We start from the raw sequence: 14,788 nt of genomic DNA on the forward strand, positions 1-14,788 counted from the left end.
TGCAGGACATATATTGATGTGCTGGGCGGGACTGCCAAGACATACCTTAAGAATTTGTTCTCTATTCGTTGGATGATTTCCACAGACTGTATCCCCCATAACCCAGCCCCATACGTGCCAATGGAAAGACATTTAGATTTATATATTTGTAAAAGTTCCCTTGGTGGCCTTGATCCAATCTTCTTCGCAAAATTGAGGAGAGCTCCCGTTGCTTTAGTGAATGCCAACGCTCTTGCTTTCACTGCTGGTTTCCAATTACCTTGTCTGTCCATATGAACCCCAAGATAACAGAAAATGTCTGATAATTCAACACACTTATTATCCAAATTTATATTACATGGAGCTCTGAGTTTCCGTGGGCCACAGGACATGGTGAAAGTCTTGGACACATTTATAGATAAACCCCTCTTATTCATGTACTCAGAGAATGTATTTACTGCGTTTTGCAGGCCTCTCTTAGTCTGTGACAAGATAGCCGCATCGTCGGCGTAAAGGAGTATGGGTATGGGTTTTCCTTTAATCACTGGATAGTGATTATACTTCTCTGATAGCAAGGTTCCCACATCATTTATGTACAGATTAAAAAGCAGGGGTGCAAGAATGCACCCCTGCCTTACTCCTCTACGGATAGGGAAGAAATCCGAACATTCGCCTCCCTTGCCGAACCTCACCCGTGCGCCAGCCCCCGAGTAGAGTTCTTTGATAAAGATTATGATCCTGCTATCTAGACCGATATCTTCTAAGATCTGCCACAGGGTGTCATGCCTTACACAATCGAAAGCAGAACTGAGATCTACATATGTTATGTACAAATTAACCTTTTTGGCATGAACATATTTTGACATGATAAGGGCAAGATTTAAACCTTGTTCAATTGTTCCCTTTCCTCTAGTAAAGCCGTACTGCATTGTAGATAGGATATCTTTTTCTTCGAGCCACTCCTGCATCCTGGTAAGGATGATTCTGCCTGCTGTTTTCATTAGGCCATCTAAGAGCGAGATGGGCCTATAGCAGGCAGGATCATTTCTATCCCCTTTTTTGTGTATAGGGACCAGGATGGCCTCCTGCCAGGTTTTGATGAATCCGACTTTATTAGAGGAATTAAGGACATTTGTTAAAATTGGGGCCCAAAGATCAGGGAGATTTTTAAAAACATCTAATGGGACCTTGTCTGGTCCTGGCGCTTTTGCCGCTGGACTTTCTTTTAAAGCTCTTTGAACTTCTTCTAGGGTAAAGGAAATATCTATTGGAAAGCTAAAACCCTCTATTACATTTGTAGATCTTGTAGTCATGTGGTCCTCATCAATAGGGACTGAACAGCTATAAAGTTTCTGGAAGTGTTGGACCCATTCCTGTGCTGAGATTGCGTTGTCTATTGAGGGGCCCGCCCGCTCCTGGTAAAATGGAGCGCTCACGGCCTTCCAAAAGGCAACGTTGTCCCTTTTGTTACATGCTTCATGCAGGTTAGCCCACGCTTTTAATTTCAGTTCTTTTTTCCTAAAGCTTAAGGCAAGGCGATAGTTCCGTCTCGCAGTTCTAATCTCTACTCTCGTAGATGAGCTACAGTGCAGGGTATTTTTTAATGCAGTAAGGGCACTTCTGCATTTCTTATCAAACCAGCCGAAAGGACCTTTTTGTTTGTTGGATTGGGTTCTTACAAGGTTATCCTTAATTTTACCTGAGATGTTACCAAAGGATCTAAGGACAGTTAGTGGGTCCTCATCTAGAGATAGACAGATATTAAAATCATCCAGAGAGGAGCTTATCAGGTTTTTATTAAAGGTTTCTGGGATTACCTTTTCCCATTTAATTGTAAACCCATTTTTTTGACCTAAGATCGGGGTAACGTCATAGCAGCTGCCAAGAGGGTGAAGTTGATTGCTAAGTTTAAAATTATAAATAGAAAGGATAGGAAAATGATCGCTCATAGGTGAATCGAGAGTACGCCAATCAATTACCTGAGCTGAATACCGTGCTGAAAATAGGGCAAAATCGATTATTGAGTTGGCTCCTCTTCCATTAAAGGTAGGTGTGAACGGTTTAGATGGAGTACAGAGCTCATTTGTAAAAGCCAAGGAGTAGTGCCCCATGATCCTATTCATCTGATCTCCAAATTTTGTATGACAGAAGTGATGATAAATCATCGCCTCTTCGTCGCCCTCCCAACCGCACACCCCCTTTGTACTCAAGGGACATAAGGAGCAGTTAAAGTCCCCCACCCATATAATTGTCATATCCTCTTTTGATGACTCTTCAATACCATTAAGAGTGGAATCCAGTTTCTTAAGCACGTTTTCCGCTTCCAGAGGTGGGATATTATTATAAAAATTTATGATTAATAGATTTTTCTGAGAACCCCATGTGGAAAGAAGTATTTGAAAATAGTTATCGTCCAGAAGTGTTTTTTGAATCACTGGGCCCGAGGTTATAGATGTATATATAATTAGACCTCCCTTTGGCCTACCTCTCCTGCTGGCTATAGCTGGGGTAAAGAAAGTTTTATAGCCCAGAATATGGACTGCCTCGGTAGCCCATGTTTCTTGGATCGCGATCACAGGATGAACTGTTGTGATCGCCTGCCATTGTATGTCATCAATCTTTCCTGCTAAACCTGCCACATTCCATGAGACTACAGACATATGGATTTCTGTGCATTCCAAATGGGACGGGATATTTTGAGAGGTATGGGGTGGGTCTATACCCCTATCCTGGGTGCCCAGTTCAGGGATTAAGTTTGCCACCAATAGTAACGATGATTGACTAGATGTTTGGGGATCTACAATGAGTGATTGTAATTGCGGACTGGGTATGGGGGTGGAAGATCCCTGGGTGCATCAGTCTAAGAGATCTGCTCCCATCAGTGCCTGATATCTATTTGATAGGGATAGTGGATAATAGTAATCCTCATGTTGAGGTCTCTGGTGCCTCTGATAATTCCACTGAATAGGTTCCTGCTGGGGCCTAATGGCTACCAGAGACCTAGGGTAAAAGTATGTTAATTCCTGAAGTTGGATACCCAGGTTATCTCTCTCCTGATACCACTCTCTTAGATATTTCATCACTCTATAGTCTTTAAAGTTGATGATTATGACATCCCCACTGATGTCTTTTGGTCTAAGACCCAGCCATTTGGCCCTTCTGACGAGGAGAATATCCCCGTTTATATCTGGTGGCAAAGGACGATTTTTTTTAAGCCAATGTATTATTTTGTTTTTAAGGCTCCCATAGTCCTCAAACTGATTCGGTAGAAGCTCAGGGACCCCGGTCAGGATGGCCACGAATGGGGCTGATTCCGGTGGAAGAGTAATTTGTATCTCTCGTTTTGGTCTAGTTCCTTTGTATGTTTGAGGTGACCCAGTGTTTGTAAATTCTGCCGCATTGGGGTTATTTCTAGAGACTGGAGCGGATGTAGGATTTTTATTAAGATTTTTTGTTGCGGGGTCTGCTCTTTTGGTTTTTTCCCCTATATTATTCGCACCTTCGGATGATTTAATTAAATTGCTGTTATTGGTTTGAGGCTGACCTGATTGCAATTGGGTCGACCTAGATTTTTGAGTTAAGGAGTTGGAGTTTTGTTGATTAGTCCCTGATTTGTCTACAGGTCTAGCAGATTTCTCGGTGGGGGCTGAAGTCGTATTGGGTTTCCTAACTCCTGTGGTCTTGTCTCTCTGATTCACAAGTTGTCTGGTCAGTTCCACATTAGTTTGTGTAGTGACTTCTAATTCACCCAATTTTTCTGTAATAATTTTTAAGCGATGAACTAGGGGTAAAATTAAGGAAGTGACCAAGTGTTCGAACTTCTCTACCAGCTCTTTAATTGGGGCGGTTTGTATTGGTGGATCATTAATGATGTTTATTTTATTGGTGTTGGGCTTTTCTACTACATTCTTATTGGGTTTACTTGTAGGGACCATTTTCTTACTAGCTTTGGCCCTTCTACCTTGATGTGTTTCTATGTCCCTTTTCCTCTTTCTGGAGTTGGGAGGGTTTTTGGTATTTAAAGCTGTAGTAGGGGAATTGTTTTTCTGCTTTTGCGATGATATATTTTGAGGGCCGCGCTCCTGAGATTGAGTCTCACTCCCTACTAGATCTATAATGGGGGGAGGTGAAGTGGTTTGATCGCGTAACTGAAGGGGGATACTGATATCCCCCAATATTGCTTTGGTAGGAGAGGGATTTTTCGGGGAAATAATTTTATTAACAGCATCTACAGAATCCAGAATATCATCGACCAAAGGAAAGGATAGGGCCGTAGAGTGAAGAGAGGGAAAATCCAGAGGACTAGCCTCCCTTTGTTGGTCTTGGGTGAGTGGATCCAGTAAAATATGAGGAGCACAGGGAAGAGAGACAAAAGAAGGCAAAAGGTATGAATCCTGGGAGATGTTAGTAATATCAGGTAAAATAGTACTGGACAGAGGGGGTAATGTTCCAGCAGGTAGGGATAAACGTTTTTCAGTCTGTTTTATGACTGTTGTCACAGCTCCTATGGTCCTCTGCAGCATGCGATCAATGGCTGTGAGAGTTTGTACAGAGTTTTTCAAAGGTTTTACAGATTTAGCGGGAGGCATGATAGGTGATCCCAATTAGGGCAAGGACTGGTAATCCCCAAACAAAAAGATACTAAGCAGGGCTTACTGGCTCCGATGAAGTAGGCGAGGACCGATGAGTAGATCTAATACCTAGGGCGAAAAGGGGTTGCCCAGCCCGGCCTCCTTCGGCCCCCGAACGGCCACAAAACGGCCCGCTCTTAGCCCGGTCTTCGCGCGCGTCCCGCGTCGCGGGTGATTTGATGGTGTTTATGTGCTTGTGTACTTGCCGGCGGTGGGCGTGTCCGTGGGCGTGTCCGCCGGGGGAAGAGGAACCAGCTGAGCAACCTAGGGATTGCTGGTCCTCGCAGTCCCCCGGCTTGCAGTTCGTAGTTTTTGCCCAAGCCCAAGCCTCTGACCCTAGGACTCCAGCTGGGAGCGCTGGGCTGGCTCTGCCGATTGCAGAGCTCGCTCACACCAGCGAGTCCTTGGGGAGGCGGCAGTCAGGGAAAACGAGCAACGAGCAGCTCCCAGCTTCACACGGACCTTGATTTTCTGCAGGGACAAGTGAGTGGCACCCGGGAAGCGGGTGTCACGAAAGTTTAATAGTTGGCTCGAGGGTGGGCGTGTCCGTGGGCGTGTCCGCCGGGGGAAGAGGAACCAGCTGAGCAACCTAGGGATTGCTGGTCCTCGCAGTCCCCCGGCTTGCAGTTCGTAGTTTTTGCCCAAGCCCAAGCCTCTGACCCTAGGACTCCAGCTGGGAGCGCTGGGCTGGCTCTGCCGATTGCAGAGCTCGCTCACACCAGCGAGTCCTTGGGGAGGCGGCAGTCAGGGAAAACGAGCAACGAGCAGCTCCCAGCTTCACACGGACCTTGATTTTCTGCAGGGACAAGTGAGTGGCTGTGAGTAGTTGGGTGTGAGTTGCTCTGACACCTGAAAAACCTGAGAGGCAGAGGGAAAGCCCAGACTCTGCCTCAACTGTGGAGCCAGGCCTCGAATGTGGATGCTCCCGCCTCTTGCCAGCTAACAGGCCTGGAAAAGTTGAAGGCCAGCTCCTCCTTGTGGTGGCTTGACTTACACCGAGTGACCAAATGAGATAAGAGTACGACGAGAATCTCTGCCTCAGCAACCGCTCCAGGGATCTTCCTCATGACCAAGACCTAACCATCGTGGTGCCTCACGTCGAGCCACCAGGAGCTTGAGGGATCACTCTGTCAAGGCCTTTGGTTCCTGGTGCAGCAAGTGGAGCAGGCCATCGGGTAATGGTCGCTCTCACGGCACCAGAGTAATACGAGGTGCGTGACCGGCACCCACATCGATCAGTGACAGGCGCCGCAGGGCTTAAACCTGGCCTGCCTTGATGACACCCTGCGCCACCAGGAGGAAAAACCTCAAAAAAAACTTACAATGGTCGAGAAAAGTTTAGTAAAAAAACTGACTAAGGAGTAGCTCTTCCCAGATCTGCTCTGGCTGGCGCAGAAAGAAAAGAATAGAGGTCAGCACGCTGGGGTGCACGTCACTTCTGACGTGTACGACGTCACATGCATCCGAACAATACCACCTACCAGCGCACAGAGGTACTGCTCACAAAACATTTCCCGGATCCAGTGTGATGCCTGAGGATGATTCTAAGGTAAAGAATCTGCAGCTAGAAGTCTCCAACAGATTAGAAGATCTGTTCCTAAATGATAGGGGCTCTGGATGTTCAAAGAACTGCCTATTCAGCCACCAATGGAGCCCTCATCTGGCATGAGGCATCATCAGATGCAAGAGACCATAAGGCCTAGCAGGTTCAACAGCTACAAGACTAGGATAAGTCAGAACATAGGAATGATCTTTCTTCCTCTCTGTCCTCATCGGCTCCTACCCTGACCGACCTCTCTGTGGAGAATCAGGCGGATGCCATTAACATCTGGCTCTCCTCGGCTTGCGACCGGGCCGCTCCCCTCAAAAAGATCAGATCAGCCCGCCTTCATGATGCTCACAAGTGGTTCTCCAACGACCTCAGATCCCTGAAATTAGAGCTTAGGCGTTCTGAGCGTCGCTGGCGCCGCAACTATTGCCCTATTCTCCGCCTTAATTACAAGGCTCTTCTTAACAACTATAAATTGGCCATCCTAGCGGCAAAATCCAAATATTTCACGGAGCGCGTAGCCCTCTCGGCCAATAAATCTCGTGAGATTTTCTCACTGGTGCATAGTCTTGCCACCTCTGACCGTGCTGGCCTTTCCCCTGCTCCTTCTCAATCTTTTTGTCATTCTTTGAATGATTATTTTATCAATAAAATAATCACCATCAAGGCCAACATCCCGATCGTGCCCCACCCTGACTTGCCGGTTCCTTCCTCCTTTTCTTCCTCTGTTTTGGATCATTTTAAACCCATCTCTCCTGAGCTCTTCCTCGACCTTCTTGTTAAGGTCAAGTCCGGCTCTCCGACGGATTGTGCACCTGCACGGATCCTCAGATCCCTATACACTAGTTGTCCTACCCCTCCCCTAACTCTTCTCAATTCTTGCTTGGCTCTGGGCTCTGTCCCTTCTTCCTTTAAAACTGCCATTGTGCTTCCTATCCTGAAGAAAGCTGGCCTGGACCCCTCCCTTCCATCGAACTTTAGGCCGATCTCCCTTCTTCCCTATCTAGGGAAGATTCTTGAGAGCCATGTGACATCCTGCCTCTCCAATTACATCGAGGAGAATAACATCCTGGCCTCTCACCAGGCTGGCTTTCGACCGGGCCACTCTACTGAGAGTGTGGTCCTTGCGGTCCTGGATGAACTGAAAGGGAAGGCCGATAGTAATCTCCCCCAGGCCCTAGTCCTCTTGGATCTGTCCACTGCGTTTGATACGGTCGACCATGCCATTCTTCTCGACCGTGTCAGCGCAGCGGGCATCCAGGGCACTGCCCTCTCCTGGATCGCGTCCTTTCTTCGGGGCAGATCACAGGCAGTTCACCTTTCTGATTTCTCTGCACCCCCCCTCCCGGTCACTTGTGGGGTACCCCAAGGCTCTTCTCTTTCCCCTCTTCTCTTTAATCTTTATATCCGCCCCCTCATTTCTTCCCTTCTTGAGCTGGGGGTCTCGGTGTACAACTACGCAGACGACCTCCAGATCGTCTTTGACCTATCCTCCCCTACTCACTCTCTCCCTAAGCTCAGCTCTACTCTTGTCTTCATCTCCCAGTGGATGAGCTTCAATCATTTGAAGCTCAACCCCGACAAGACAGAGCTTGTTCTCACTGGTGGCCCCTCCAACCCCTGGTCCTCTGTCCACTGGCCCCTCTCTTTTGGTCCTCCCCCCTCCCCAGTTCCCTCTGTCCGGACCTTGGGCATCAAGATCAGCAATGATCTTTCTATGCATGCGCATATCAGTTCCGTTGTCTCCTCCTGTTTCCTTTCCCTCCGCCTCATTCGCAAAACCTCCCGGTTTTTTTCTGTTAATGCCCTCAAAGTTATTATCACCGCCCTCATTACATCCCGCCTGGATTATGGAAACGGCCTGTACGTAGGTATTCCGGCCTACGAAACTCGCCGGCTCCAGGCCTTCCAGAACCAGGCGGCCCGTCTTGTTCTCCGTCTTCCTAAGTTTTCCCATATCACTCCTGCCCTAAAAACCCTTCACTGGCTCCCCGTTCATTTCAGGTCCCAGTTCAAACTTGCCTGCTTGGACTTTCGGGCGCATGCCCGCTCCGCTCCTCTCTTTATCAACTCCTTAATCTCCTCTCACGCCCCCAGCCGTTCTCTTCGCTCGTCTTCTCTATCTCTTCTTCACGTCCCCCGCTTCCGTAAATCCCGCACCGGAGGCACCCGTTTCTCGGTGCGGGCCCCCCAGATCTGGAATACTCTCCCCCTTTCTATTCGCTCCATTCCTATCTTCTCACACTTTCGTAAAGCTCTCAAAACTTTCTTCTTTCTCCAGGCTTTCCCTGGCTAATTCCTCCGGGCTCTTTGGCAGATACTGATGTGTTCCTTAGCGCCAGGAAGCCACTTGGCCGCAGTGCGCTCTAGAAGTTTCTTTTTCATTTAATTTCATTCACTGTGATACCCAAAGGAGGAGGAAAGGCTATCTTCATGTTTGTACTGAGCACTACTCAATAACATTGACAAAATAAGATTGCACCGGCCACTGCAAGATGGTGGCATGGAGGGATAAGAGGTGTGAAGAGGCCTCTCAGACTTCAGAGGATGAAAAGGACTGGTTCTCCTGCTCCAGTTGATACATTCTAGGTCGAACCCTGCCTCGAAAGGAGCAACACATTTGCTGAGGAGTTTGGACAGTCTGAGACATTTGTACTTCCTGGAACAACACAGTCCAAGAGTCACCATAGAATTGTTGGTGAATTGGCTGCAGGAAGGTTTGGCTCAGGGCTTGGGCCATTGCTCTGCTGTTCTTAGAACGTTTCAAGGAAGAATTGGCTTTCTATCCAAATAATCTTTTGCTATCAAAGATAATGTCCATAAGTGTAGCATAGACATCTCCCGAAAATCGAGTGACACATCTAAACATGTCGCTGTAGCCATACCCATAGACAGGGTCACAGTATCTGCGGCTCAAGCCATTCTTCAGTATCTGCTTAGCTGCAACGAGTCCTTCATTTTCCAGATCAGAAAACAACTTCTTCATATTATGTGGCAAGACTGATGCCCATGAGTTTTGTCTATTCCCATAAAGAAAGGATGTAACAGCCCAAAATGCAGGTGGCATTAGCTTTGTGTAAGTCAATCGTCAAACTTTATGGATTCTCTGGCAGAGGAGTTGTAAGTAAGGTATTTGCATTCGGCTTTGAGGACTGTGCCTAAACAACCAGACTCTCTGGTAGTGGGGAGGACAAAAATGATGAATAACCCAGAGCTGGACTAAAGCACCTGATGATTTCGCTATTAATTGTTGGTCTCAAAATAGTTTCTCCCATGAAGCCTACAGGGTCAAGGAGAGCCTTGTTAAAAGGAAGCAAGGGCTCTGCAGGAAACTGTGGAGTGTTGGACAATTTCAACTTCACTACCGTAGAAGGAAAAATCATTTCCAAGGGATCCACAGCTTTTGAACAGCTGTCATGAAGGACTTGACCTCTTCTGAGGCAAGGGTTCACTTAATGTATCGACAAGGATCATGAGCGACCTAAACAAAAAAGGATTATGTACAGCAACGATAAAGTGACCACAACCGAAGTTTAATTCTGTACACTAGTTATGTTATATTCTAATTTGAAGTACAAAAATCTGACTAATTCACCTACTCAGGAGCACTGCCCTGACTAACACCATCCACAGCACCTTAAGTATGAATTTTGTTTAACTATGTCTTTGTTGAATTTCAAATTAGATTATAAAACTATGCTTCTTGTAAGCGTAACAGGAAACTGCTTGAGTGGACTGTGGTATTTCACATGCTTCCCATTAGATAATGCATTAGGGAATCACTGAATGATGAGAGACTCATTTGCCCGACAAAATCTTTGTACTGGGTGTGACTTAGGCTGATCTGTGCAAAGGGATCTACACAGTTTCTGCTGCTTTCTAAGGGTTGAAATCATGACTGTACACTAGAGGGTGGAGCAACTGGGATGTTTCTCTGCGACTGACCCCAGGAGGTCATCAAACTTCGAAAAAAACACTGATATAGTCATTATCTTGATATACAGCATTTCCTGTTCAAGGAGATACTCAAATGACCCTTTCCTCGCAGTTTTTAAATGTAAGATGTTATCAAAGTCTTTTAAATACATCAATGCTTCCAAAGCTGCTAACAACTTTAATAATTGCCCTTGATTCTGTCAAACTTGCAGGTAATATATTCCTGTTGTCTGGTCAGCACAAAGAAGTGGTGCATCAGTGATCGTTGTAGGGATCAAAGATGCTGCAAAAAGTGTCTGGTGCCAACGGCATGGACCAAGACGTGGTGCACACACTGAGTTGCAAAAAATAGCCCTGGCCTGGCAGCTCGGGCTTTTCTGTTCCCATTGGGCGCAGGGTCAAGACTGATTTGCATATGGCTGGGTCCAAACTGGAATGGCGAGCAAAAAAACGATGGATTTAGGCCCAGTTCTATGTACTGAGGGGAATGTATGACATTGTTTTGCATTCTGTCCATCAATTGTTCTTTTTGTATTAGTCACCCCGAGTGGGACGGGTATGCCCAGACGTGGGTCCCGTGCTACCCATGCCAATGGAGTCAAGCTATCCTGGCTGATGAGGGGTGAAAGCCCGAAACTGGTCCTAAGATGCTTGTTTCCAGGGAGGACCCGGAATGGCAGTTCGGGCTGGACTGTTCACATTGGGCGCAGGGTCAAGACTGATTTGCTTATGGCTGGGTCCAAACTGGAATGGCATGGTGAGCAAAAAAACGAAGTATTTAGGCCCAGATCTCTGTACTAAGGTGAATGTATGACATTGTTCTGCATTCTGTCCATCAATTGTCCTTTTTGCAAAAAATGGGTAGCATGTCTTATTGAAATATCTGAATTTGCGTCTTGAAGACTCCAGAATGCAGATAACTCAATTGCTTTTCAGGAACAGTTTCTTGCAGCCTGGGAGATTGGCCCTGAAGAGCAGAGCAGCTGCTCCTTGGACCGCCTTTCCCTTTCTCTCATGATGCGAGAGGATTGTGTATGTTTTAGTGCTTACTGTGCAATTTCTCTATTGAATGGCTTCTGTATGTGTCCTCGATTTGAAAGAGGTCCAAGACTTCCACTCCAGAGACACCAGCAATAGTTTTTCTTGACTCTATCAAGCTGCCTCCGACATCTGCATGTGGAAGCATACTATGTGCAAGTGTTATGATACCTACCTGGGGAATACAGGCATTACAAATGGGAATGTGCTACAGACATGTGTCCACAATATATAGAAAGCCTAAAGATTTCGGTGAGGGCTTTGTCACCCAAAAACAAAATGAAAATGTTCACAAAAATATATACCATAAAAAAAAGAAGAGTGAAAACATGTCTGCCCTTGATCCAGCTTCTGTGGAACTGTGTAAAAATAAGAATTGACATCACCAATCTCAGTGGCACCTTCAATGAACCCTTTAAGTTGCTAACTGAGAGGAATAGTCGATCTGTGGAATGTGCTGAATAGCACCACCAGGAGCCAGTGGATTATCTAGAAAAAACACTGTGGTCAAGTCTAAGGCCTGGGGAAATGGTTCTCTTTAGGAATCCGCTGTAGCAAGTATCCATTAGAGCAATTGTTATGGAATAGCAACATTTTCAGACTCCCTCACAATATGCTCTACTAACATGACTCTTCCTTGTTCTGGTGAGATCACAAAAGCTAGGTAAAGTAGGACAACTCCCCATTTTCAGACAATTATTAGAATCTCTGAGGCATTTGTAATTAAGTAGTGATAAATGGTAGCATATTTCAGCACAGTATAACCCCCTGGGAAAATAAAGCTATAGATGGCATATTCTGCCAGTGAATTAGCACTTTTGTCTTGGGCTGGACTAGAATCAGTGGTCTAGAAGTGACAGGCTTTGTGGCCTGGGTCAATACCTTAGGGTATGTTGGCCCCACAAGACTTACTTCTGATCGATGGAGCTGCACCTGGAGTCAGCCAAGGATGGACAAGTGGAAGAGGGGGTTAGGGTTGCACTGCTGAAACTGGATAAGGATGGATCCCTTCCCATGGGGGACATATCTGAAAGCTGATAGAAACAAAAACACAATTTTTAGCAATCACTTTTCTAAAGAACATGAAAAAACAATGAAAGCAAGACCAAAAGGATGCTCTTACAGGTGTCGGTATAAATTCTGGACACTTTAGACATACCTAGGTTAATCTACTGTTCCGCAATTTTCTCAACTGCTCCAGCCTATGACTCACCACCACATGATAATTTCTCCTCTCTCATGAAAATTTATTTTGTAAAGTCCAGGGATACTATTCAGTGAGGCAATGCTAAAGAAACGTTATAATAAAATGTCCAAGCCCTCTAAGAGCTAGGTTCTGAACTCTAAACATATAGTTGTTTGTTGCATACAAGCTCATAACTGCACTGCAAAATAAAGACAAAAGGTTTACGTTATGTGTATGATGAATCCTGAAATGATCGTTCTGAAGCTCCCTCACATAGGCAGAGCAGGAATCTGCTTCTCAAACATCAAACATTATGCAAGTATTCCTACCCAATTTGGAAGCATATGCCTCTTTTTCCAGTGCAGGTATGCACCCTTGCAGTTCCTTTTCTTTAATAAAAAAAAGGACGCCAATGATCTGAAGGCTTAGACCGAAAGCAGAAGCATATCCAGAAGTGCGCTGGCAACAGGAGACAGCTAACTGACTAGGAATAAAAATGCCACCATAAGGTAAATTTACTCATTGTCAGGTCCTGGCTTTCTTCTATTCCCACTCAAAAGTCGAAAATCTCCCTTTTGGACATAAAATCGACCATAAAGATTGTATAAGAACTATACAGAAGTGACACCAGGTGTCCCTTCTGCACAGTTGTTATACATTATTTTTTGTTGTTTTAAATGGTACATGTAAAGATTTGATATTAAAGACTTGGACTATTTGGTAATTTAGTGGTGCTTGACTTGATTAGTGTTGGGGTTGCTATAGAATGATGTATGACACCTTTGCAGTGAATGTTTGAGAGTATGTCTGCAGAAACATAATTGTGGTTGGTTTTAGTCCCAAAGGGAGTTTTTTTTAACTTACAAATCTGACAAGGAGCCATGTCCCTTTGGTCTAGGGACCCCTCTCTAATTACTTTTCATTTATTCCCAGCCAGAATGATGAGGAATAGACTCCACTTCAAGAGAAATGAAGGGGTATGTTGCCTTTACCACGTATCATATAGAACTAATACAACTCGGAATCAGGCTGTACATAGATATTACAGCGAGTATGATACCCCTCTCCACCAACCCATGTCCACAAATCATCCTTCTTTGACGCGTAGACCTGATCCAATATATGGACGAAATCTCACCCCGAACCCGACTGCTCAAAGATACTATAGTAAGAACGTTAATTCTTTCTTCCAACCTATGTACCCAAATCTACAACAACCCTCGGTTGATAATAATCATCTACACATCAATAATCCCAGGGAATACTGGGACATACCATTATCTAACCTATTCTATCCCCCGGGAGAGGTATATCCAGGGTGGACTCCAAATAATAATAACATTCCCCTAAGAAACCGTTTTGATCCACTAGTGGGAATGGAGGGATTAGATTGACCATTAGTCAGCCAAAAGGAAAACGTAGCTCCCAGAGGAGAGGTGAAGTTGAGGGAGAATGAGGGTGAAAGATGGAAGGATACCTTTGTGGAGGATGTCTCAGCCTGTGACCCACTGATTGTTAACCCACTAGAGCCAGAGGTTATTATTATCTCAGAATGTGAGTCGAATTTATCAGCCACAGGACAACTTTTGGCAACTCGACCAGAACCTGTGGGTGACAATTTGGGGGAACCAAGGCTGTGCCTAATCTCCTGGAATATCGCAGGTCTTGCTGGTAGATTAGAGGATGAGGCTTGGTTGGATTATGTGGGCGGTCACAATATCCTGTGTTTTCAGGAGACATGGAGCCGAACGTCCCAGGACATTGATGGCTTTCAACCGTTTAATGTTCTGGCAGTGCCATCACCAGCAGGGAGGGCAAGGGGCGGGATAATGACAGCAATTTCCATTAAATTGAACAATGTGGTAACTTCTAAGATAGTGGATAGCCCATGGTACCAATTGCTTTTGTTGGAAAATCTGTTCCCTGAGCCGCTGTTACTGATAAACTGGTATCACAATGTCTTTGATGATAATGAGATATCCGTAATTACGAGCCTGGAGGAAGTAATATGTAAGGCACGCAGTGACCGGCCGCTATTATTCGTCATTTGGGTTGGTGATTTCAACTGTTCGCTGTGTAAATTTGGTGGCTCAAATGTGTGTGGTTTGGAGGATCTAAATGAACAACCCCTGATACACTTTAAGCACACACACCACAGGGGAACGTTCTAAATAACATCATTGTTTTAAATGATCTATGCATAGTGGAGCCTTGGGTTGCCCCTAATTCATCACCAATACCAACCTTTCAGGGAACTAGAGGTTCGACGAGTGTCATTGATTTTGCCATTGTGTCCAGTAGTTACTTCCATTATGTTGACAAGCTTGAGGTAATTGCAAACGCTGCAAGTGATCACAACCCCCTAATGTTATCTTTGTGTTGTCCTGTTACTATAAAACATCCAGTTTGGGAGCAACCAATAAAATATAACAGGAACCAAGGTGTCATTTTGAAGTGGGGGAAAATAGA

The 14,788-nt window shown here is 45.5% G+C and overlaps 1 protein-coding gene across 4 annotated transcripts in view; it reads right to left on the reverse strand.

The window, feature by feature from the left end:
* The window catches only part of KIF1B (kinesin family member 1B), a 1,137,443-nt gene that overhangs the window by 61,558 nt on the left and 1,061,097 nt on the right, over positions 1-14,788 (reverse strand). For all 4 annotated transcript variants that reach the window (XM_078642264.1, XM_078642262.1, XM_078642263.1 and 1 more), the window contains one exon: positions 12,046-12,167. In XM_078642264.1, coding sequence (XP_078498390.1) covers positions 12,046-12,167 — 122 coding nt within the window. The remainder of the gene's footprint in view (positions 1-12,045; positions 12,168-14,788) is intronic.

This window comes from Lissotriton helveticus, chromosome 5_1 (assembly GCF_964261635.1).
Source record: "Lissotriton helveticus chromosome 5_1, aLisHel1.1, whole genome shotgun sequence".
Lineage (NCBI taxonomy): Eukaryota > Metazoa > Chordata > Amphibia > Caudata > Salamandridae > Lissotriton > Lissotriton helveticus.